Consider the following 27,338-nt stretch of genomic DNA (forward strand, 5'->3'; position numbering starts at 1 on the left):
CCGAGACTTGTGCAAATTGGCATGCATTATATACAGTATTCCTGAAAGTAATTTAAGATATTCCAGAAAATAATGCCCAGGAAGTGCAGGATGTATTGGCGATCCCACAAAGACTAATGGTACATCTTCCTGTTATAGATTCAATTCCATCCAGGGTAGAACAAATGCTATCACAAATACCCGGTTCCCTGTGTACTAAGAATGGATAAAACACTGGATTGATGGTAAATGTAGCCCCTGTAGTGGTCCAATCAAAAGAAGAAAGGCACGTGCAAAAAATAACACAATATGCATTGAAACTTGAGGTTGAACTTGGGGTTTTTCTGGTTATGGCTGTTTCAACAAACTATTTTAATATGTACTACCAGTATAGCCGATAATCCCATTTCCCCTGTCAAGAGGGGGTGGGGGAGTGGTTACTAGTCTGTGCAAAATTTAAGGGGGATTAACAAAATAGGGTTCAAATCCAGAGCGCAGGATGCCCCCAAACCAGCTGGTTTGGGGGTGTCCTGCGATCTGGATTTGAACCCTAGTATGTTAGGGACCTACCCTACAGAGGTTACCTGGATATGGTGGGTAGGCCCATACCCTTGGCCATGATAATGCTAAAAACCTCTATTCATTGCAAAATTTTATTGCATAATGTATTTATATATAATCAGTAATTTGGAGTTGTGCACCTGTGATCTGTCTGTTTCTGTGCCTGGATTAACAAAGTAGTTGAGAGCCAATTCCCTGTAGTGTCCAATCCAGCTGTCATTCTGATGCAAATCCCTCCTCCTGCTACCCATTTCATTGTAACTGACCTCTGTTCTGCTTTGTTTTCTGTTTCATCACATCCTGCTTGCCAGTACCTTTTGTTCTTTTACCTGCTGGCGGGTAAAATATACTTGAACACGGTTACCTCATGGGTTCAGAGTCCTAGCATATTTTTTCAAGCCTTGCATGAATTTTTGCAGTCTTTTCAGCCTACCTGATATAGTATATTGATGAATTATTGTTGTGTTCAGAATCATATGAATCTTCCCTGACCAACACTAGTCTTCTGTTATTGTAACTTTCAGAAACAGGTCACAAGGTTGCTGTGGACAAATTACAGCCGTGCCAACAGAAAGTTAAATACTGGACACTGTCTAACCCATCGACTATGCCACTTGACACCCAACAGAGTACAGACCATACTAGACATGACCCTGCCACAAAACCAGTAACAAGTGTAAACATTTCTGGGGATGTGTGGGTATTGTAGGCAATGGATTGCAAATTTCTCAATTCTGGCACCATTGCAGGCTCTAGTGTCCTCTGAAAAGCCTAATGAAGTGCAACACACTAAGGAAATGGACCAGGCTTCCCAGCACTCAATGAACGTCTGACACGATCTCCTGCTTTCGGGATACCAGACTATGGAAAGTCATTTAAACTATTCTGTACGGAAAGTGCTTGATGTGTGGCAGGAGTCTTCACACTTTGACATGGTGATGGTAACAGAGCGTTACAGTGCACAATTAGTTACTGTAGCTCATTCTCTCCCCACCTGTTTAAGGACAGTAGCAGCAGCTCCGCTTCTAGTAGAAAAGAATGAGGATGTAGTGTTGGGTCGTGATTTGAAGCTCCACATACCTGACACAGTGTCTGCACTTATGGTTCAAACAAGGCATGTCTCATCCTCTAGATACACCAAGTGGGAAATTGCCATTATGGCACCAGCAAACATCACTATAAAAAAGTGCAACCCTACCGTATGTGCCTTAGGAGGCACAAAGGGTGGAGGATTAGAACAGAAATTTAGTAGAATTTTTTTTTTTTGCAATTACTGTACGTCTGATAGTATAGAATATCTAAATCAGACATAAGGGTGGAACCTGATGTCAGTGACATCCCTTTAGTTGACCCAGACTTAATATTTTATACTGATGGGAACTTTCACAGACAGACTGATACAGAAGACCTCTATACTGGATATACTGTAGCAGATGACAATGGGCATCATAGCGGTCGAACCATCAGGAGAGCCACATTCGGCAGAAGTTTCAGACCTAACCGCCTGTGAGTTAGCAGAAGGGAAATCTGTAAACATTTGCACTAATTCCAGGTATGCCTTTGGGGTGGTCCATGACTTTGGGGCTCTGTGGCGCCTAAGAAACTTTTTGACAGTAGCAGGAACACCGATAGCACACGCACAACACATACAAGGACTACTGACAGCCATACAGTTACCATGGACGGTAGCAGTCATCAAATGCCAAGCACATACACACAACACTGTCCGAGTCTCTATGGGCTACAGAAGAGCATATGAGGCTGCAAAAAGAATGGCAGCTTCACCTGTGATTTGAAACATAGAGACTGACACAGACAATGACTCAAATAAATTGCTGGTATTTTAAGCAGTCAACACAAACAAGCTAATCAACTAATCAGAATGCAAGAAATTTGTTTTCCACAAAATAAAGCCCTCTGGAAATCGAAGGTATGTGGACAGGAGCTTATAGAAATATAGAATGGTTAGTCCGGTAGCTCAGAAAGCATTCTTTCTAGCCACGCATGCTAGTACTCTGTAATATTTTGTTCCACTAATTTTTTCTACCTTTTTCCTTCATTTCATTATTCTTGAAATATCTGTTTGCTTTGAGTGTGCGATCCCCTTGTATTTTAAAAATATTTTTTGTGCTTTGGAACCACAGCAATTTAGTCAGACAATCACTTATTTGCCTTTAATATATTGTAACATGTTGGATTGTAAAATATTAGGTTATACTGTGTTAGGAAATACCATTCAAACACTTGTCAGTGTGCTGTTTAAAGGATTCTGATCAAGAGTGCTTTTGCATTCATGCAAGCCTAGTCAAATAATTCTGTTATACAATCAGAAGCTATTGTAGCTCTTGTTTATATATCCATCATAACATGGCTCAATAGATATTCCTATCAGTGAGGTAGCAATGTCCTCAGTTCAGCTATAAACTAGATAACTAAGTTTATCAAGTTAATGTACTTATGCAGTCATGTCATTGTGTGTTCTAGTCAATGTCACTTGAGATGCTCTGCTCTAGAAAGCAGATGATCACACCCTGCAGCCTGAGACTTTTCAGTGTGTAAAAGAAGAGCGCCTAGGAATATACCAGGTAAACATTTGTATTGATCTGGAGGGAGATACCAATTTTAGAGGTAATACTGTAGTCCAGTGGTTCCCAAACTGTGCGCCGTGACACCCTGGGGTGCCTCAGGACACTTGCAGGGGTGCCTCAGTTTGGTGGCTCAGCACCAAATCAAATTATTTATGGTCAATGTAATATAAATATGAGGACAAACAGAAGCTCAAACCTTTGATAGTAGACACCTCTGCCATACTTTGGATACAGCAAAATCTGTATTAGAGCAGTGGGACGCCACCCTCTAACAGAAATACCTGAACCTGATTTACTTAATTTATCAATATTTCGTTTTTTTGTGCTTTAAGCAGAAATGCCCAGACCTTTTATTCATTATTATATTTTTTTCTATTTACATTTTTTTTCTCTCTCATTATTTTATTGAGAAAATATTGTTATACACTTATATATTGTGTATCATTTTATAGCCTTGAGTAAATACATTTTGCCTTTGCCTTTACCTTATCCTTACTTTTTGAAAGCAGACAGGGTTACTGATACATAAGTTCTAGAGGCGCATTATTTGCAACTCCCCTCTCTCTAAAAGAAACTCAAACCTGTCCAACACATAACTAAGCCTAAGGATGACAGGTAGCACAATTTACTTCACTTTACTACATTTTTTTCTGAATTTTTCTATAACAAACATTTGGCTTAGGGGTGCCGTGAAAACCATGCTGTAACTCTAGGGTGCCATGATTCAAAAAAGTTTGGGAACCTCTGCTCTAGTCAGAGAAAAGCTATCCTTAGGATTTTAGTGATTACTGTACCTTGGGACCTGTCTGAACCAAAGAATTAAGGTCAGAAATAACATTACTAAATATATCCAGCCATTGTTCCTGCAGTATTGGGTTACACTGCAAAGTGCAGGTCAGCTTGCAAGTGCATGCTATAGACAGTTTCTGCTGAGTATATTTATTTATATTTAAGTATAAGCCAGCTTTGGATAACTACAACCCTAAGCACAGGTTAGTCATCAATTTGTTGAAGATAAATTACTGTATTTATAGGGAGTCTTAGCAGCTTACAAATGTAAGTGAGCCATGGCTGATGCCCTTTTTATTTGTAATGAATACAATCAAAAATAGGGTATTCTAGTTCCTCCCAAAGGTAACACACATACAGATACTGTATTGACTTCCTCGTCTATCCTCCGTGCTTTATGAGTCACGCTACACAGGGTGTATGAGAGCCGTCGGCTCCCATGTGGTTCGGCCGGCGCCGGGCGTCTATTTTGCCGCAAATGTGTTTTATTCGCAACGTGATGTGAATAAGCCACACGAGCAGACTTTGTTGAATAATAGGATATGACCTATATGTAATTTCTGTGTGCGGCCAAGTCTGTAAAACATCACAATGTAACGTAAGGTAGAAAACAGCACACTGTAACGTAGCATTTCGTGTACAGATACAGCAGCAGTTGCACAAGGAACATACACATGCCGCATATCATTTTAATCAGCAAAGTCTGCTTGTGCGTCTTTTTCACATTGCATTGCGAATAAAATGCATTTGAGGCGAAAAAAACGCTTGGCATGAGTAAACTCGCACGGTACTAGACGCGACTATATGGTCTGTTTAATGCGATTGCAGCAACAATGACGGAGGACACATCTATATGTTTGGCTGATGGATCATGTTGGGTAATGACTACAGAAAATAATAATTGCAATTGTCACAGTTTAATTTGCATATTTGTGTCTAAAAACACAATAATGCAAATATGATGCTATAAAGTATTATTTTCTAGAACATTTTCTAGGTTGGTAGTAATATTTTTAGTGTAACCAATTGGCAACTCTATAGCACTATTGGTAGGTTAATTACAATGTTTAGAGGCACCCGACTCTCAGCACCAACTCCTTCACATACAATTCGCATCTTTGACATCACAATCAGTCAGCGATGCCGATTGTAAGTTCAAATGCAGAGAACTGAGTGTTTCTAAACAGTCTCCTAGAATAAATGGACTGACATGTAAATATTTTAATTGTCAATTTTTAAGAACTTTGTTTTATTTTTAAGTTTCAGGCATAATGGCTTAATATGCCGGACTTCTGGGTCTTCTGTCTGGTGTTATCATTAAGGTATACATGCATGTTAAGGTTCTACGTTGTTGCTTGGTCTGGAAAGATATTTTTTTGTTGAATGCCTTCTCTTGGTATATCATATTGATCACACTGTGAAAAAAGTTGACAGATACATCTAACCACTGGTTAAATTAGTTTTGCAAAGGATTATTGTGGACCTTTATTGTTATTACATTTTAATCTGTTTGCTAAACATGTATACCAATTTTCTACATGCCTTTGTTTTATGAATTATATGATCAAGGCCAGTAGAAGGGGAATAAGCTTGGAATCATACCCCAATACATCCCGTCTTCGTGGAATGTTGCTGGTAACTCTCTTCCAGCTGTAGAGATAACTTGGCACTTTAGACATGGCAACCACTAGCTAATGGAGGGAGGCAATAATGTTGTGCCAATGGGTCGGTCTGATTCCTAAGTCCACTCCCGGTAACAGACCTTTGCACCTGTTAAACGTACTTTATATATATCAGGAATTGATTAAAAAGCTTATTTTCCTTACAGTCAATCACGTAATTATTCAAAGTCAAAACAGTACCATAAATCCATATAGGACTCTTGATCCAATCCAGTAAGTAGATTTCAGTCTCCTTCAATACATAAAACAAACTCACAAAAAGCCCAGTTACAGTATCTTCCAACAATTCATCTCTCAGATGCAGCACTGTAGAAATACTTCTGAAATAATTTGTCTTCCCCGCAGTGTACACTCATGCACCGGGATATATATAGGGAAACAGGAGTTTTACAATAGTGAAGCACAATTTATTCATAAACAATTGTGTTAAAAACTTAGAAGTAAGCTCTGTATTACACTAGGTGTGCCAAGTAAACTAAAGCCGGGTACACACTACCGGCCGATCCATCATCCCATCTGACGATTGGTAAGTGCATACACACTAACCAATCGTCGATCTGATGTGTCGTAAATGACATCACAAGTGGGCGTGCATTTCCATGTGACTGCCCAGTTAAGCTGTCAGTCACCGGCGCCCTCTGCAGCAAGTGTACGGGTAGTTGGCTGACCGCCTGTTCACACAGCACGATGCACCAAAATATCTGCAGATATAATTGGCAACGGCTGTGCAGCACAGAAGATGCCCAATATATCTGCAAATATTTTGGTGCATCGTGACGTTGTTCACAGACATATCGTCTGTACACGGCCTGAAGCACGTACGATATATCGGCCGTTCAATTGAACGGTCAATTTTTATCGGCCAATGTGTACCCAGCAAAACCCTCTGGGTATAGCCAATACCCTGCAGCTTATCATGCATTAATTTATAACCTTAAAGATGACCTCAATATCCCTCAGCGTGCTCAATCCACTATTGATAGCTTTAGCGCTATCTTTTCCTGAAAAAGTATCCCAGGTTAGATATCGTCTTAAGTGTTCCATGGACGGCGGAAGAGGCAGGGTCCGTAATTGCTTTCCTGAAGCGTGATAAAGCCCCAAACCCTGATGATTATTTCAGTCATTTTTAAGTTTTGTTCCAGGAATGACTGCTTCTAATTCGAGTGGGAGTGTTTGAGGCAGGTTCTTATGACTGGAATGCAAACACCCCCGACAGCACACTTTCCCGGAGTGGGATATATAATACTGCACTGCTGATAACACCACCAGCATTGTGAGAGACACCTCAGCAGCACATTTCCCCTGGGTGGGACCACTAATACTTCAGCCAATTCCTTGTCTAAGGTTATTGCGAAATTGCAGCGCAGCATCCAAATGGAGACATCAGACTGTCCCAATTTCATTTCTCTTTTGTCTCCCATCATAAGTTGTTTAGCTGGCACCAATATATTATTAAAGGGAAGGCAGGTTTTTCACCCTTCTGACCATTACACCTCAATTGAAAAACATTTAATTTTTTTGGGTATCCTCACATTATTGTCTTTCTTGATTATTGATCATGTTTCAATTGAATCCATATGTGCACTCTTCCTTGCAAAGCGTTTACCTATCATGTAAGGTATTTACAGAAGGTTTAAGACTGTGAGAAGATCTCCCTTTCAGTTTAATATATTTTTTTTTAGCACTGCATTCTCAAGATGTATATTCTTTTCATTTTTAAAATGTCATTTATACAGTTGTTGTTAGAAGGTATTCCATCTCATTGTATGTATGAATATTGTACCTCCACCCTGTTTCTTCTCTTCCTTCTGCGCCCTTCTCCTCTATCCGTTACCCTCCCTTCATAATCTGCTTTTATTTTATTTCATTCTCTGCATACCCTTATACTGTTATTGTATGTATCTGCTGAAATCCTGAAAGTCAACAAACAAATATTAAGAAAATGCAGGCACAAATTTTCAACATGCAACAGTTGCAATCATTATACAGCATATACAATAAAATCTTTTTATTTATTAAAACACTACAATGTTATTCTTACATAAGAAAATAAAACGTTTTGTATGTATTCTGTTACATAACTGCCAGCATTTTAATTTAGAGATGCTTTGCTGCTGAGCAGATTAATATGTGCAAGTCAAAGTAGGTGGACAACACATTATTCCCTACTTCTGCCAACATGCCATGACCGCTGGACATGATTATAAAATAATATTATTGTATTTCAAGAAACTTATATATTGCAGTCACATACATTGTAAGAACAAGTACTGAGAATATCCATGACCACAATAACACATTGGTAGGCAATAGGCAAAGAGCACTTTCGAAAAACCTACCTACTTCTGTTAGTAAATAAAATGTACCACATATTTTTTTTATTATTGAGTTGGTTTAATTTGAGATCAAAACAACTTAAGGGCTAGAAGCCGTATCCAGCGCTATATTTAGGGATGGAACTAATATTAGTTCTATAACTGGGGCAGTAGTTAACACTTTGACTAGTACTGTAATTCTAGAGATTGTACTGATGATGATTAATTCTTAGATTGAGGACTAGCAGAACAAAGTGTTAAAAGTTGAAAGAAACTTCCGTAGAATGTAGTCAAATAAACATTATCCTTCTAACAACAACTGTATAAATAACATTTAAAAAATGAAAATAATATACATCTTAAGAATGCAGTGCTTGAAAAAATATATTAAACTGAAAGGGAGATCTTCTCACGGTCTTAAACCTATTGTAAATACCTTCAATGATAGGTAAACTCTTTGCTATGTAGAGTGCACATATGTCTTCAATTGAAAGAAATGCAGCTTGCCAGGTCTGAGCAGATCACAAGTCTGAACACCCAAAGGGGTGGAATTCTGTTGTCATGGCTACATGTCAAATAAATAAATGAGATACCTAGGGAAGCTTCCACATTCTTGTGGTCTGATTAAGTCATATTTACCGTATGCTTGTATAAAATAAATTGAGTTTTAACTGCAGGCCCATAACAAAGTGTTCCATGTTTCCACACCCATATGGCACTGTTAAATACATTCAGGGTGGAAAAAATACCCTTCAGTGTATTCGTGCCTTAGAACATTAAATACTAAAATGTAATCTCTTTTGCTTTCCATTAATGCTTTTCAGTATAATGCAGCTGTTCGTTTAGCTGTGTACTGTATGTAAGTTAAAACACTGACAAAAACAGTAATTGTAGATTAGCTCAAATACTTCACACATAACTTGTAATATCAGGTGGAATGACTGACAAATTAACTCAGTTAGCATTTTATTTTGCTCTCATAATGTAGAATGAATGACAAAAACATGAATAAAAATACATTTCAGTTTGTAGTACACAAAAAAGGGGTACAATTTGAAAGTATTTACATGAGACTAACAAAGTGAGAATGCACTAATCATTTTGCATACCACGCAGTGTCCCCTTTTTTAGTTTCCAATTTCCCTTCAGGCAGAGCAAAGTGACTATCCATAAACTGAAGATTAATTGATTTACCCTACCCAACATTTCACTCAAGCTGTTGTTCCTGTCATACTTAAAGAAATGTATATTTTAGTACTTTAGTTCAAAACAATAAATAAACAAAAAAATATTATGAAATACTAAACTACAAAACAGAATGATAACACAAGTGCTTATTGGATGTGTTAGCTGAAGAACAGAAACACATCTTAGCAAACATTGCTAATGTTGACAGCATTAATTTTCCATTAGCTTGTACTGGCGAACATCATTAAGTCCAGGGGCAAATGACGAATCCAATCTTGTCAGGACGCCTAGGTCCGGGACATCATTATTCAGGGGTTGAAGTTGGATTTCCAACTCCAACCTCCTCCTCAATTTTTCACAACCGGTTTACCAGTGGACGCAGACAGACGGGTTGTAATTCAGGAAGCTATAGACAATCTTCTGTTTTCTCGAGGGTTGGTACATGTTCCAATCCATCAGTGAGGTCAGGGGTTTTACTCCAGCTTGTTTGTAGTTCCCAAGCCGGACAGCTCGTTGAGACCCATTCTGAACCTGAATAATCTCAATCCGTATCTGCGTGCCTTCAAGTTCAAGCTGGAGTCTTTTCAGTCAGTTATTGCAGGCCTCAAGAAAGACGAGTTTCTGGTGTCTTTGGACATAAAGGATGCCAACCTCCATATTCCCATTTGGCCTCCTCATCAGGCATTCCTTCAATTTGCGGTGCAAGACTCTCATTTTCAATTTCAGGCCTTGCCCTTCAGCCTTTCTTTGGCCCCAAAAGTTTTCACGAATGTCGTGGCTGTGATGATGGCTCTTCTCTTCGGATTCACGGTATCACCATCGTTCCTTATTTGGACAATCTACTCCTGAAGGCTTCATCAGTATCTCAATTGTTACAGCACATACAGGTAACACGGTTGGATTTCCCAAAATCACATCTGCAACCTATTCAGAGACTTCCATTTCTAGAAATGATTTTAGACACGGCGGAGAAGGTGTTCCTTCCTCGGGAAAAGGTCACCTCCATTCAACAGATGGTTTGACTGATTCTTCGTCATCGCCAAGTGTCAGTGCACATGTGCATACGACTGCTAGGGAAAATGGTTGCGACCTTCGAGTCCATTCCGTACAGAAGGTTCCATTCCAGGTCATTCCAATTGGACCTCCTCTCTCAGTGGTCGGGGTCACATCTTTTTCTTCACCAATGAGTACAATTAGCACCCAGGACTCTCACCTATTGGCAGGCAAGTGGTTCGGAGTGTGGGATTGGATTCTCCTCACCGCAGACTCAAGCCTCAGAGGGTGGGGGGAAGTGACTCTGGGAAGACCGATGGACTCAGCTGGAGGCGGTGCTACCCGTAAAAAGTCTAGAATTAAGAGCAGTGTTCTATGCTCTACAGTTAGCACATCCTTTGTTGCGGGGTCATGCAATCAGCTTTACTGCTCGCAACATGAGACCCACAGGCGGTGGCAGTGGATGCTCTAACAACTCCTTGGCAGTTCCAGTTTGTATACCTATTCCCACCAATCCCACTCCTTCCTTGTCTTCTTTAACGAGTCAAAAGAGAAAATGCCAAGGTACTATTGGTGTTTCCAGATTGGCCCAGATGGGTGTGGTATTCTAATCTCCGTCTACTGCTGATTGATGACCCGTGGCCTCTCCCGCTGCAAGAAAATCTTTGGCAATAGGGTCCGTTTATCTATCAGGACTTAAGGCGGCTTAGTTTGACAGCGTGGCTGTTGAAAGGGCTATCCTGAGAAAGAAAGGGATTCCTTCTGTTGTGATTGTCACTTCCAAACATTATTACCGAATTTGGAAGGCCTACGTTTAATGTTGTGAACGCCGGGGTTCGTCTCCTACAGAATTCAGGATATCCAGGTTTCTTCTTTTTCTGCAGGCCGGCTTTTCAGCAGGCCTTCGTCTTGGATCTCTGAAGGTTCAAGTTTCGGCTCCTTCCATTTTTTTCAGAGACAAAATGGCTTTGTTGCCGGATGTTCAGACTTTACTGCAAGGAGTCATCAGATTACAACCTCCATTTATCCCTCCAACGGCCCCGTGGGACTTGGTTCTTTCATTCATACAGTTTACCAATTTTGAGCCTCGGGGTTCTTTCCTGTCATCCTCCTTATTTATTATTTATTACCAGTTTTTTATATAGCACACATATATTCCGCAGCGCTTTACAGAGAGAATTTTTTTGGCCATTCATATCAGTCCCTGCCCCAGTGGAGCTTACAATCTATAATCCCTACCACATGCGCACACACATGGGTTAATTTTTGTGGGGAACCAATTAACCTACCAGTATATTTTTGGAGTGTGGGAGGAAACCGGAGTACCCAGAGGAAACCCACGCAAGCACAGGAAGACTATACAAACTCCACACAGTTAGGACCATGGTGGGAATTGAACCCATGACCTCAGTGCTGTGAGGCAGTAATGCTAACCATTACACATCTGTGCTGCCCTTATCTTATTTTTCACGAGGACAGGACTGAGCTTCATATGCAGATGTCTTTTCTCCCTAAGGTGGTGTCTGCATTTCACTTTAACCAACCTGGTACCAGTGTTGAAAGATGATTCTAAGGCCTCCAGATCCTTAGACGTGGTCAGAGCTCTTCGGATCTATGTTGATAGGACAGCATCCCTGCAGAAGACGGATTCGCTTTTTGTGCGATATGATCTTGCTCGTTCCGGTTGGCTGGCTTCAAAACAGACTATTGCACGCTGGATTCGTCTGACCATCAGACAGGCCTATCTGGCTGCCTCTAAACAGCCTCCTAGCTCTATTACAGTGCATTCCACGCACTCAGTGGGTCCTTTGTGGGTGGCTGCCCGCGGAGTTTCTCTTGCGCAGCTTTCTCAAGCGGCCACTTGGTCGGGCCGACATACTTTGTAAAGTTTTACCGTTTTGACACTTTTGCAGCCTCTGCCTCGCAGTTTGGCCATGCGGTTCTGCAGGGTTCTCAGCGCTCTCCCGCCCGGGATGGGAGCTCTGGGACGTCCTCATTGTACTGATGCTCCAGTGTCCCCTAGTGGATGAAGGAGAAAACAGGATTTTGGTACTTACCGTCAAGTCCCTTTCTCCGATTCCACAGGGGACACTGGATGCCCTCCCATCGCTGTTCTACCTGCGTCATTTGTTGGTTTTTCCAGGTTTGGATAGTTGGTTTCTTCGTGGTCTGCCTGGTTTTTGTTATGTTTTGTATATTCATGTATGTTCTAGCTTCTCTTTTCCTCTACTCTTCAATTTCCAGCTCTCCTCAGGCACAGTTTACTAAGACTTACCTGTAGGGGGGTATAGAGGGGATCAGCTAGCTTCCATTATAAATTCTTAAAGTGCCAGCTCTCGGTTATCCCACATCTATACCCTATTGTACTGATTCTCCAGTGTCCCCTGTTGAATCGGAGAAAGGATTTTACGGTAAGTACCAAGATCCTGTTTTTCCATTAGCTTGTACTGGCGAACATCGTTCAGTCCAGGGGCAAATACTGGATTTGCAAGGACGGGGGTGGATGGGTGGGGGGGCATAACTATCTATCTATTTATTTATCTATCTATCTTCATTTGCCCACATTGGCCACCACAGGAAAAAAAAACACAAGATTTAAAATAAAATAGAATTCTGATGTGCACCTAGAAGTTACTTCAACTGTATTGGTTGCATAATGAGAAATTAACCTAAAGTGTAGATTTGTTTGTATGTTCTGGTTTATCAAATTATGCTATCCACATATATTTCAATCAGATTATGTTACATATTGTGACGGGAACAGGGAGAGACAGAGTTTTGAATGGAAAAAATAATATTTGACATAATTTCCAGACATGACCCTTCTGGGGTTACGATTCCTCTGGACTCCATAAATATGTTAATATGTCCAGACTGTACTGAGTAATCCCGCATGGGTGACAATCCTACTCACCCAGAGTGCAAAGGAGATGGGGTACAAAGCAAAAAGACTGGCCCCAGATATTAAACCTTCAATGCGTTTCTCCAATATGGTATTGCTTCTATAAGGATTACTGAGGCCAGCTTTGTGTGAAGGTTGTGAGATAGTTGTCACATGCACAGACCGACCAATGTCAGCCATAAAAACTTGTAAGTCCTATAAAGTTGCCATTGGTAGCTTCTCTGCTCAATGTCCTCAAGATCTGACATCTAATTTGGAGGGACGGCCTGATATCTAGGCAAGGTGTTGGTGGTGTCATGTTATCCACTTCTTAATAATGCTTTGAACAGTACTTAGAGGGAGCATAAAAGCCTTTGTAATCTTTTTGTATGCTCCTAACTTGTATCTTTCCACAATGTTATCTCTAAGCCCTTTTGAAAGCACTTTCCAACCATAGTAAATTCTTTGCATTACCATGCACTACCATTAGTGAAATCCTCAAAGAACAGGTGGTATTATTCTGAAGTAATCAAACCAATACAATTTCATCAGGTTGGGATTAATTAGTCTGGAAGGTCATTGATTGTACCTGAGAAAGTGTATGATGTTACTCTAAAGCAGAGGTGTAGCATGGAGCCAAGGAGCCCTCCTCTACTGAATTTTGCAAAAGTGAGTAGAAAGGAGTGGACTGGAGTCAGGTGAGGAGGCAGGCAGGTAGGCAGGAGAGGACTGGAGTCAGGAGAGGAGACAGTGAGGAGGTGTATGGGTAAGAGGGAGAGGAATGGATGGGAGCAAGGAGACAGGAGAAGAGGTGTGCTGGTAGGCAGGAGAGGAATGGAGGTGGGCTAGGACTGGAAGTGGGCAAGGAGGCAGTGAGGAGATGGGTGGGCGGGTACTCAGGAGAGGACTCCAAGTGGGAAAGGACTGGAGGCAGGAAACTAGGCGGGGAGTTGAGCTTGTGAATGTAAAGTGAAAAAACAAGTAACTGAGTGTTAATAATAGTTATTAATAATTATTGGTATTATAATAAACCTTTGGCAACCCTAATTCCCTCTTACTTTCGCTCCCTCTCAACCCACTTTTCTGTCTTCCTCTGCTCCCCTCTTTTTTCTCCTTTTACTTAGTATGTCTGAGCTGCAGGGACCTCCCCTACAGCTCACTGCTTAACTTCCACTAGTAGGCAAACCCCTGTGGCCAGGACCGGCAGAACACAGGTGAGCCAGGGGTAGAGGAAGCAGCAGGGGGAGGGAGGTGGGGAATCGGACACCCGCGGGGAGGGAGAGGGGGGACCTGACACCCATGAGGGGAGGGGGGCTGGATCGAACACCAGCAGGGGGGGGGAGATCGGTCACCCATGGGGGAGCCCGATCGGACACCCCTGGTATCCATGGGGGGGAGGGGTTGTGGCCAAACACCAGAGGACATGGGGGGACGAGGTGAGACACAGCGGGGGTATAAAGAGTGAAGGAGGGAGAGTCATGCAGCAATGAGGACATTTTTATGGATACCTCAGCTACATGGGGAATAGTATCACTTCTCCGAAAAGTTGACTCCGCAAAAAGAGCAGCTTTTCAGAAGTGACACTTTTGTTAGTGAGGCATGATGAATGCCTCCAAAACATCTTTTAAACTCGCAGTGAGTTTAAAACATAAATATCACTAGTAATAATTATGTCATGATGAATAGGCCCCATAGTATGTAGCACTAGTAAATCCATGTATATTGGAATAGGAAAGATGTGGCCTGCTTAATTAGTTATTGCTCCATTTTATATAAAATCTATCAATTCTGAAAAATTATTTCTCATTTGGAGAGATTTGAATCTAAGTAAATGAGTCACTACCTACATTAATGAGCCTCTAGTTACAGCACTGTAATATAATGAATTAAACGAACATATTTCCTCACAGAACACATTTTATTAAATATACTTATCCAATCCTGCCTGAAACTCATGGAAAGAGGCTGAATATTGTAATGAAACATGGAACAATGGAACTATTGATTGTTGACCTTGTTGTGCTACTCAGCATGACATGAGTCACACATATATATATATATATATATATATATATATATATATATATAGCGATATTTTTTAGCAGGAACACAGTTTTACTGAACCTCTTAGTAATGTCTTGGGCCAAAATGTATTTTCCATAAGATAAGTTTTATTTTAAAGGTCATTTTGGGTGTCTTCTTTTCTAAATACTATATTTATGTATATATAAGTATATACTGAATGATGTATATATAACTGTTTTTCTATAGCACCACCGTCAATTCCTAAACCTATATTTCCAGAAAAATAGCCCTGTGTATATATATATATATATATAAATTTACGACAAGAAATATCCCTTATCCTATGCTTTTGTGACTAATGCAGGTCTTTAAATGTCCAATTTTAACAAATAATTTGGTTGGTCGCTCCTAATGGTAAGTCACTCACAATACGAATATTCCAAAAATAATATATATCGTGGATTTCATTTAGTCCCCTTGGATCAGCAGAGAGGGGACGGAACAGCGGATAGAGAGTGTGCGGAGCCGGACCAAGCAGGGGGGCATGGGGGAGTCAGGGGCAAACTAAGGTGACTCTGTTCCCATTACTAGTAGTTAAATAATGTTTTATAAAATGGATAAGAGTTGTACATTAATGAATATAGAGCGTTCTCTGTACTGAAATATGTATTTTAATTTTGAATCATAGATTTTGTGTAATACTTAAATATGCTGAGTATGTTAATTAATGCGTGATGGATAACAAATAATATGATTATTCTGACTATAAGAACAGCACATCTTACACAGCACCAATACCCTTACAAAATCTGATAATAAAACGCGTTTGGTATTGATACCAGAAGGAGGTTTGGATCAAGAGAAGCAGAGATTGCGAATCCAATTCACAGTGTGGTACAGCGAGTATGCATAGTTTAACCCAATAATAAGTTGTTAAATGACATGAAATACATTTTTGATGTATGTGTTTTAATCTCCTGATAGTGATGGAACAATAAATGTATGAAAAAATATTTTTAACTACTGTGCAGCCCCATAACCATTATATATATATATATATATATATATTAGGGGTGAGCGGGTTGGGATTTCTGAAATCCGAACCCCCCCGAGCCCCCCCGATCCGAGGCAGATCCGAGTCAGGCTCGACTTCTCCCGCCTGACTCGGATCTGAAATCGAGGCAAAACGTCATCATCCCGCCTTCCGAGTCTCGCGGGTTTTGGATCCTATATAAGGTACCCGCGTCGGCGCCATTTTCTCACTCGGCTGTGGACAGTGAAGAGGGAGGGTGGGAGTTAGGGCTGGCTGGGCTGTGTAGTGTAGTGTAGTGTAGTGCAGAGTAGTGTTGTGCTGTGCTGTGCTGCTGTTGTCCACTACTTCAAAGTCCATAGGGGCTGGCTGTGTTGTGCTGTGCTGCTGTTGTTAATAGGGACTGTGTCCACTACTTCAAAGTCCATATGGGCTGGCTGGACTGTGTTGTGCAGTCAGTTCTCCATAGTGGCTGTGTCCACTCCAAAGTCCTGTGCAGTGTCCCAGTCCTAAAGGGGTGCTGTAGTGTTGTCCAGGGGGTGCTCTGTCCATCAGGGGTGCTCCCCCCAAGTGCTAAAAGTACACTCCAAACCAAAAAAATATATATTTTCTGTGTTTGTGAATTGTGTGCGCAGTAGCCGCACGTGCATCAACAAAGTAGTGCCAAGCGTGCGCCTGTGTCATAAGTAAAGGGCCGGCTGGCTTGACCGTTAAAGGGTGCTGTAACCCCCAAAGTACACTCCAGTCCAAACCAAAAAAATATATATATTTTCTGTGTTTGTGAATTGTGTGCGCAGTAGCCGCACGTGCATCAACAAAGTAGTGCCAAGCGTGCGCCTGTGTCATAAGTAAAGGGCCGGCTGGCTTGACCGTTAAAGGGTGCTGTAACCCCCAAAGTACACTCCAGTCCAAACAAAAAAAAAATTATTTTCTGTGTTTGTGATTTGTGTGCGCAGTAGCCGCACGTGCATCAACAAAGGAGCAGTGCCAAACGTGCGCCTGTGTCCCATAAGTAAAGAGCCGGCTGGCTCATTTCTTAAAGGCTGGTGTAACCCACAAAGTGCACTACTCTCCAGCAAACATGAAAAAAATATTTTCTGTGTTTAGCCGCACGTATATATCAAATCGATATAACATAAATGGAGGACCAAACTTTCTCCGATAAAAATAAAATAGAGAAAGATCAAGAACCACTTCCTCCTAGTGCTGAAGCTGCTGCCACTAGTCATGACATAGATGATAACATGCCATCAACGTCGTCTGCCAAGGCCGATGCCCAATGTCATAATAGAGGGCACATACAATCCCAAATGACAAAGTTCAGGAAAATGACCTTGAAAAAAACATTTAAATCAGCTGAAGAGAAACGTAAACTTGCCAATATGCCATTTATGACACGGAGTGGCAAGGAACGGCTAAGGTCGATCCCTAGTATGTTCATGACTAGTGGTTCAGCTTCACATGACGATGGAAGCCCTCCTCCCACTAAAAAAATCAAAAGAGTTAAGCTGGCAAAAGCACAGCGAAGAACTGTGCTTTCTAAGAAGATATCACAAATCCCCAAGGAGAGTCCAAGTGTGGTGGTGGTTGCGATGCCTGACCTTCCCAGCACTGGACGGGAAGAGGTGGCTCTTTCCACCATTTGCACGCCCCCTGCAAGTGCTGAAAGGAGCACCCACAGTCCACTTGCTGATATGCAAATTGAAGATGTCACTGTTGAAGTACAACAGGATGAGGATACTGTTGTAGCAGGCACTGACGAGGAGGTTGGCGAGGAGGATTCTGATGGTGATGTGGTTTGTTTAAATCAGGCTCCGGGGGAGACAGTTGTTGTCTGTGGGATGAAAAAGCCCATCACGGTCATGCCTGGGCAGAAGACCAAACATTCCACCTCTTTGGTCTGGCAATATTTCTATCCAAATCCGGACAACAACTGTCTTGCCATATGTACCTTATGTAAAGGTAGAATAAGTAGGGGTAGGGACGTTAACCACCTAGGAACATCCTCCCTTATACGGCACCTGCAGCGTGTTCATAATAAGTTACTGTCAAGTTCAGAAACTTTGGCTAAGACCGTAAGCAGTCCAGGGACACCTAAATCCCATTGTCCTGCTGTATCCAAGTGCCGGCAAACCACACCGTCAACTCCCTCCTCGTCAATTTCCTCCTTAGTCAGGATCGGAAGTAGTCCTGCAGGCCATGTCACTGGCATGACTGACTCTCCTATCGGGGATTCCTCTGGAGGATCCTGCATTGCTACGCCTCCTGCTGCCACTGCTGCTGCTGGGAGTCGTTCATCATCCCAGAGAGGAAGTAGGAACACCACTACTTTTACTAAACAATTGACCCTCCAACAGTTCTTAGCGAGGAGGATGAAGTACGACAGCAGTCATCCTGAAGCAAAACGTATAACTGAGGCCTTGACTGCTATGTTGGTGTTAGACGTGCGTCCGGTATCCGCCATTAGTGCAGTGGGATTTAGACAATTGATGGAGGTAGTGTGTCCCCGGTTCCAAATCCCGTCTAGATTCCACTTCACTAGGCAGGCGATACCGAGACTGTACAGAAACGTCAGAAAAAGTGTCCTCAGTGTCCTGAAAAATGCTGTTGTACCCAATGTCCACTTAACCACGGACATGTGGACAAGTGGAACAGGGCAGACTAAGGACTATATGACTGTGACAGCCCACTGGGTAGATGTATCACCTTACGCAGCAACAGCAGCAGCGTCACCAGTCGCAGCATCTCAGAAACGCCAGCTCGTTCCAAGGCAGGCTACGCTGTGTATCACCGGTTTCAGTAAGAGGCACACCGCCGACAACCTCTTAGAGAAACTGAGGGAAATCATCGCCCAGTGGCTTACCCCACTTAGACTCTCCTGGGGATTTGTGATATCTGACAACGCCACCAATATTGTGTGGGTATTACATCTGGGCAAATTCCAGCACGTCCCATGTTTTGCTCACACAATAAACTTGGTGGTGCAGAATTTTCTGAAAAGCGACAGGGGCGTGCAGGAGACGCTTTGGGTGGCCCGAAAAATTTCTGGCCACTTTCGCCATTCAGCGACTGCGTGCCGAAGACTGGAGCGCCAGCAAACACTCTTGAACCTGCCCCGCCATCACCTGAAGCAAGAGGTTGTGACGCAGTGGAACTCAACCCTCTATATGCTTCAGAGGATGGAGGAGCAGCAAAAGGCCATTCAAGCCTATACATCCACCTATGACATAGGCAAAGGAGGGGGTATGCACCTGACTCAAGCGCAGTGGAGAATGATTTCCGTGCTGTGCAAGGTTCTCCAGCCCTTCGAACTTGCCAGACGTGAAGTCAGTTCAGACACAGCCAGCTTGAGTCAGGTCATTCCCCTCATCAGGCTTTTGCAGAAGCAGCTGGAGAAAGTGAAGGAGGAGCTAAGACGGAGCGATTCCGCTCGGCATGTGGGACTTGTGGATGAAGCCCTTCATTCGCTTTGCCAGGATTCCAGGGTGGTCAATCTGTTGAAATCAGACCACTACATTTTGGCCACCGTGCTCGATCCTAGTTTTAAAGCCTATGTGGTGTCTCTCTTTCCGGCCGACACAAGCCTGCAGAGGTGCAAAGACCTGCTGGAGAACACACTGTCAGCTGAAGCGGAACGTGACACGTCAACAGCTCCTTCTTCATTTTCTCCCGCAACTGGGGCTGCCAGGAAAAAACTTAGGTATCCTAAGCAACCCGCTGGCGGTGATGCAGGGCAGGCAGGACCAAGTTTGGACATCTGGTCCGGACTGAAGAACCTGGCAACAATTTCTGACATGTCTACTGTCACTGCATATGATACTGTCACCATTGACAGAATGGTGGAGGATTACATCGGTGACAGCATCCAAGTAGGCATGTCAGACAGTCCATACCTGTACTGGCAGGAAAAAGAGGCAATTTGGAGGCCCCTGTACAAACTGGCTCTATTTTACCTGAGTTGCCCCCCCTCAAGTGTGTACTCCGAAAGAGTGTTTAGTGCAGCCGGGAACCTTGTCAGCGAAAGGCGTAGGAGGTTGCTTCAACAGAATGTGGAGAAGATGATGTTCATCAAAATGAATTATCAGCTCTTCCAGGGAGACCAGCCTCCAGAACGTACAGAGGGACCTGTGGTGGTGGATTCAAGTGGGGACGAGTTAATACTTTGTGAGGATGAGGATGTACACACTGAAGAGGGTGAGGAATCGGTGGATGAGGAGGATGAGGATGACATCTTGCCTCCGTAGAGCCAGTTTGTGCAGGGACAGATTAATTGCCAGCTTGTTTTGTGGGGGCCCAAACGAACCAATCATTTCAGCCACAGTTGTGTGGCAGACCCTGGCGCTGAAATGATTGGTTTGTTAAAGTGTGCATGTCCTGTTTATACAACATAAGGGTGGGTGGGAGGGCCCAAGGACAATTCCATCTTGCACCTCTTTTTTTTCTTTGCATTATGTACAGTTTGGGGCCTAGTTTTTCAAACTGTCATCCTGTCTGCCACTGCAGTATCACGCCTAGATGGGTCACGTGTTTGTGCCGCCCACTCGTGTCGCTTAGCATAGTCATCCAGCTACCTTGTTGCAACCTTTTGGACATAAAAACACTATTGTGAGGTGTGAGGTGTTCAGAATAGACTGGAAATGAGTGGAAATTAAGGTTATTGAGGTTAATAATAGCATAGGAGCAGAAAAACCTACAAATTCTGTGATTTTAGCTGTTTTTACGTTTTTCTTCAAAAAAATACAGATCCAAAACACAAAACCCAGAACCCAAAACACGGAAGGGTGGTTTTGGCAAAACCAATCCAGATCCAAAACACGAAGAAAGATCCAGATCCAAAACCAAAACACAAAACACGAAAAGTGGCCGGTGCACACCCCTAAAATATATATATATATATATATTCTACCGTTCAAAAGTTTGGGGTCTCCCAGACAATTTCATGTTTTACATGAAAACTGACTTTCATTCATCTAATGAGCAAAATGAATAGACATTGGCAAGATTAGAAATAATGATTTTTATTTGAAATAATAATTTTGTCCTTCAAACTTTACTTTCATCAAAGAATGTTCCATTTGCAGCCATTACAGCATTGCAGACCTTTGGCATTCTAGCTGTTAATTTTTTTTGTGGTAATCTGAAGAAATTTCACCCCACGCTTCCTGAAGCACCTCCTACAAGTTGGATTGGCTTTATGGGCACTTCTTGCGTACCATACGGTCAAGCTGCTCCCACAACACAGCTCAATGGGGTTGTGATCTGGTGACTGCGCTGGCCACTCCATTACAGACAGAATACCAGCTGCCTGTTTCTACAGTAAATAGTTCTTGCATAATTTGGAGGTGTGTTTTGGGTCATTGTCCTGTTGGAGGAGGAAATTGGATCCAGTCAAGCGCTGTCCAAAGGGTATGGCATGATGGAGTAATAGCCTTCCTTATTCAAAATCCCTATTACCTTGTACAAATCTCCCACTTTACCAGCACCAAAGCAGCCCCAGACCATCACATTACCTCCACCATGCTTGACAGATGGCGTCAGGCACTCTTCCAGCATCTTTTCAATTGTTCTGCGTCTCCCAAATGTTCTTCTGTGTGATCCAAACACTTCAAACTTCGATTCGTCTGTTCATAACACTTTTTTACAATCTTCCTCTGTCCAATGTCTTTGTTGTTTAGCTCATATTAATCTTTTCCTTTTATTGGCCAGTCTCAGATATGGCTTTTTCTTAGCCACTCTGCCTAGAAGGCCAGCATCCCGGAGTCACTTCTTCACTGTAGACATTGACACTGACTTTTTGCGGGTACCATTTAATGAAGCTGCCAGTTGAGGACTTGTGAAGTATCTATTTCTCAAACTAGAGACTCTAATGTACTTGTCTTCTTGCACAGTTGTGCATCGGGGCCTTCCACTTCTCTTTCTACTCTGGTAGGAGCCTGTATGTGCTGTTCTCTGAAGGAAGGGAGTAGTACACAGCGTTGTAGGAAATGTTCAGTTTCTTGGCAATGTCTCGCATGGAATAGCCTTCATTTCTAAGAACAAGAATAGACTGTCGAGTTTCACATGAAAGTTCTCTTTTTCTGGCCATTTGGAGAGTATAATGGAACCCACAAATGTGATGCTTGAGATACTCAACTAGCGCAAAGGAAGGGTAGTTTTCAGCTGTTCTAACATAATTGCACAAGGGGTTTCAAGGGTTTTCTTATCATCCATTAGTCTTCTAACACGCTTAGCAAACACAATGTACCATTAGAACACTGGAGTGATGGTTGCTGGAAATGGGCCTCTATACACCCATGTAGATATTCCTTTAAAAAACAGATGTTTGCAGCTAGTATAGTCATTTACCACATTAACACTGTATAGAGTGTATTTCTGATTATTAATGTTATCTTTGTTGAAAAAAACAAAAATGACCCCAAACTATTGAACGGTAGTGTATATATACAGTATATATATTTATTTATATTTATATTTATTTATTATATATCTAACTATATATAATAATGAGGCAACTGCTATAACCAGAACATTAGCAAATTTCCATATACCCTATAAAAGCAGCTCTGCACTTAAAAATTCAAAGAAGACTTACCATTCCATGGTTTAGCCAGGGTGGTATGAAATTATCCAGCAGCTTTGGATATACAAGTTCCCTGTCATACATGTAAAGACTCCAGAACATTGTCACTACAAACTGTAAAAATAATAAAATAAAAAGTGGCATAAGCAATGTCATTATGCAACACTGGCAATGTTTTGATATATACAGTATACATATGGATATTATATATATATATATATATATATATATATATATATATATATATATATACAGGTTGAGTCTCCCATATCCAAATATTCCGAAATACGGAATATTCCGAATTACGGAATATTTTTAGTATGACTGAGAATGTGAAACCTTTGCTTTCTGATGGTTCAATGTACACAAACTTGTTTTAAAGCACAAATTCATTAAAATACAGTATACAATAACCTTCAGGCTGTGTGTATAAGGTGTATATGAAACATAAATGAATTTCATGTGTGTACACAAACTTTTTTTGATGCTCAAAATTATAAAAAATATTGTATAAAATGACCTGCAGGCTGTGTGTATAAGGTGTATATAGAACATAAATGCATTCTGTTTAGTTTTGGGTCCTATACCCAAGTTATTTCATTATAGTATGCAAATATTCCAAAATACGGAATAATCCGATATCCAAAATACCCCTGGTCCCGAGCATTTTGGATATGGGAGACTCAACCTGTATATATATATATATATATATATATATATATATAGCATATAAGTAAGAACACATCTGTAGATAATGTAAATGATCCTCCAAGCTACTTTACTTGTAATAAACACAGCCAACTTCCTCATTGCAAAAGATAATGTGGTCTACATTTACTGATAGATATCTTTTGGAACATATACAGAATGCAGCCTCTGTAAAGGATTGTTTGGCAAATGTACATGTACAGTATGTAGCTTACACATGTAGCTACAAATAATATTGTTCCAGAAACATAATAACAAGCACAAAACATTTGTCTTTCACCACTAACTTCAACTATTGAAACTGCATAGCCAATAAAAACATATATTGAAAGTATTTGGTGAGCTCCAACATCCATTTTGAAAATCCTATCTATTAAATCTGGTATCTGCAACAAGGTAACAATGAGAATGGAAACGTAGATTTTAATATAATGCTGTTAAGGTGCGTACACATGGTACAATTAAAATGCACGATATGAACGATAACTATATCGATCATATCGTTATCGTTCATATTGTGCTTTTTTCGGTGTCTCCAACCCACCAACGACCTGCGATGCGCGGGCACGTATGGACAAGAAAGATATCGTCCATCGACTGTGCATGCAGGCCAACCTGGTTGATATCGACCAGGTTACTATAGGGACCCGCGATCGTCGATCGCGGGACGCTGGCCGTCGTTGGTGGGTTGGTGGTGTGCTGGATGATCGATATCAATCATCCAGCACACCCAGGAGATCATTCACCAGTATCGTTATCGCTGTCGTCCCGTGTGTATGCACCATTAGAAAAAGAATTCCACTTGACCCTTATAACACAAGTGAAAATCTAGAAAACACTACTGGGTAAATGTAATAGCCTGCGACTTGCAGGCATCAGCGAATTCCCAGTGAGTCTGCCCAATGTTTTAAAGGGTTTTAAAGGAGCAATCAAATAAAAGACAAAACCAATATAGTTTTGCCTTTTAAATTGCCACTTTAAAACATCAGGCAGACTCGCCTGGAATTCGCCAATGCCTACAAGTGTCAGCTATTACATTTATCTCTAATTAATTGTCCAAACTCTCTATTTTGCCAAACAGATATTTTCTTTCAAAATCAAGCACATTTTATGCAATTTCATTGATTTCCATAAACGTGGTTTACCAGCATTACTTTAAAAATCTCAATTTCAATGAGGTTTCCAGTGTGGTTGCTGAATAAACAGTGGAAAATGAAAAACTGTGACTTTGAATTAACAAATAAATAAAACCTAAAAACAATATAAATCTTTTCCCAAGTCCAAAATATATTTATTCTTTTCTAATCCTTCATGGGTTCGAAGTGAACTGAGAAAACACTATTAATATGCTGTATTTAAACTTAACAGATTGAAATGTATGTATTTCGCTAACTGCGAAATTTGAAATGTTACTATAGCAACATTCTTGATATTTACAACCATATGTATATTTCAGGAAGAAAATATGTATCGAGAAATAAGTTACTGTACCATACAGTACCAAAAGTTGATTGTTATCTAAATGTTACTTTTATGCACAGGCCCTGCAAGTCTTGCCCCTCCAATATTTGTATCTACAGTATAAAGGGCCCAGACCATGCACTGTAGTATCCATGTTGTCTGCAGGCTACGTCCTCGCTAATGGTTGGCCAAGCCTTTGGTGACTGGCCACATCCCTTAAGTATGGGCCCTATCATTGCATTCTCCTGATGGGCCATTCATGCCCCAGTCCAACACTGCTCAAGCATAATCATATTGATTACAGCCACACTGAAGTAGCAATGTAGGATGTCCTACTAGAGATATAAATATAAAACAGGGGTTCTAATGTAGGTAGGGGATCACAATGAAGGCTCTCCCCAAATGAAGCCCTTTCAGTAACCAATGTTCAACACATATAATAACACATTAAGACAACAGAATCTACAGCAGCCAAAGAGTAAGATGGCACCATACCAGCAACAGGGCACTACAGTTTATCTGCAAAAAAAGGGAATACTCTACATAATAAGAATGAGAAATATATCCAAATGAATGAAAAAGAAAAAAAGAAAAAGAAACAAAAATATGAATACTTGACTAAAATGGTCCCCACAACCATCATATAGAATCTATAACAAAACAAGTCAGGCTTAGCTCATCATTTAGCCAACAAATTCATCCATTAAATCCATTGTCATTCTGATGGTCTCCACCTCTTCGAGGAGGAGGAATGTGATCCAAAGGCAAGAACCGAAAGTCTAGACGTGAGTGAACCTTCTCTTTAAAGTGTGGAGACACTGGAGGTGTGCTCTGATCTACCTAATTACCTGCATTTTTTTAAAAACAATGTAGTGCAATCCTATTTGAACATTTGTATAATTTTTCCAACATAAAGCAGTTAGCACAGGTAGATAAGATAAACATTGAATCTAGTTTTGCAATCCATCCAGTATTTGACTTTGAATAGTTTCCCATTTTGAATAACAATTAACATTTAACACATCCAGAGCATTTGTAGGACCCCACTTTTAGCGTGAGTGAGACACCTCCCGTCCTAGTGGAGCCAATGTCAGAATAAGTGAAAATATACTTGAAAGTGAGCTACATTTGTAGCAGAACAGGGGAGTCATTTCACTTAGCCAACATCGGATCAGATTTGATAATGGCCTCTCTCTCTCTCTCTCTCTCTTTCTCTCTCTCTATATATATAAAAAGCACTAATCCACGGCACTCACCATTCCTAGTATTGGGGTGCAACATGGTATGTGACCACATTGTTTAAATAGAAATCACAGGGGCTCTGCACTCACCATAATAACTAACAATAATAATAATAAACATAATAAACAGTGGGGTTTTGGTTCATGAATTGATCAATGCATTTAAGCTTGCAGCCCCCGTCACGGGACCCCACTTTATTGCAAGTCCCTACTCTATTACCGCTCCCTAAACCTAACCCTCCCGGGAGAGTGCCTAACCCTAACCTCTCCCTGGGGGTGCCTAACCCTAACCTTCCCCCCTAGGGGTGCCTAACCCTAATCTGCCCCCCAAACCTAACCTTAACCCCGCTAGACTCCCTAATGCTAACCCTCCCCCCCCGCGGCTAACGCTAAGGGCGCCTCGGACTTACCTTCATCCAGGATGCCATCCTCTGCGTTCTGGCATTGGGATTATGATAGGCATAGGTTTATGACGCCTATTATAAATCCATAGACGGCAGTCTGCTATTGGGATTGGGACTACATCCCTCACACAGTACAGGTAATTCCTTTCAATACACCACCAACATTTTAGATTTTTCGGGGAAAGTATGAAACAAAAGAAGCTAGTTTGTGATGAATATATATTTATTTGGCAAATAAATATGTTTTATAACAGGGCGGGGCTGGAAGGGATAGTATGGCGCATCCGGAATGTCCATGAATCCTTGGATTTTAACGAAGTCACCAACTGCACCACCTCCAAAACATCCCCAGACCATAATGGAATTTCTCCATGCTTGACTGTGGCTAAATGTAAGTAGGAAGCATGTGCACAATGAACGAACTGGCGCCTCTTGGGCCCAAACTTCCTTGTTTCCATCAGAGCAGTATGGATCTGACAAGCTGTTTGGTCTCTTCGGAACACACTCTGATAAATTTGTCCTCCTGTTTTGTGGTCACTCAAGGTTGTCCAGGTCGTGAGCTATTACCTACACTATTGTTTACAGCAAGTCTATTGAGGGTACACTGCACGCTACCAAGAGAAACCTTCTCCAGGTGAGCAATACCATGCAAACTATGTCCTACATTTCTTTTATTTTCGGGGATCAGATGTTATCTAGCTGTTAGCATACCTACCAACGTCTTTGCCTCAGGAAAACGAGAAGGCAGGACCTTGTGGTTAGGGGCGTGGCTTTGCAGGTAATGTTGCACCAGTGAGTCACAGCTCATGGCCTAGTTTCTATGCAAAACACATGTATCAAGTTCATCCTTAACAGAGAAATCGACAAATCTGGGGGGGCAGCTGTAGTGTATACTGTATATACTTCGTAGTAC

The 27,338-nt window shown here is 41.4% G+C and overlaps 1 protein-coding gene across 1 annotated transcript in view; it reads right to left on the minus strand.

The window, feature by feature from the left end:
* The window catches only part of AIG1 (androgen induced 1), a 421,887-nt gene that overhangs the window by 205,518 nt on the left and 189,031 nt on the right, over nucleotides 1-27,338 (minus strand). The window contains exon 3 of the mRNA XM_088451753.1: nucleotides 22,624-22,725. Coding sequence (XP_088307879.1) covers nucleotides 22,624-22,725 — 102 coding nt within the window. The remainder of the gene's footprint in view (nucleotides 1-22,623; nucleotides 22,726-27,338) is intronic.

The sequence above is a fragment of the Taudactylus pleione genome, unplaced genomic scaffold (genome assembly GCF_031769625.1).
Source record: "Taudactylus pleione unplaced genomic scaffold, aTauple2 ptg000006l, whole genome shotgun sequence".
Lineage (NCBI taxonomy): Eukaryota > Metazoa > Chordata > Amphibia > Anura > Myobatrachidae > Taudactylus > Taudactylus pleione.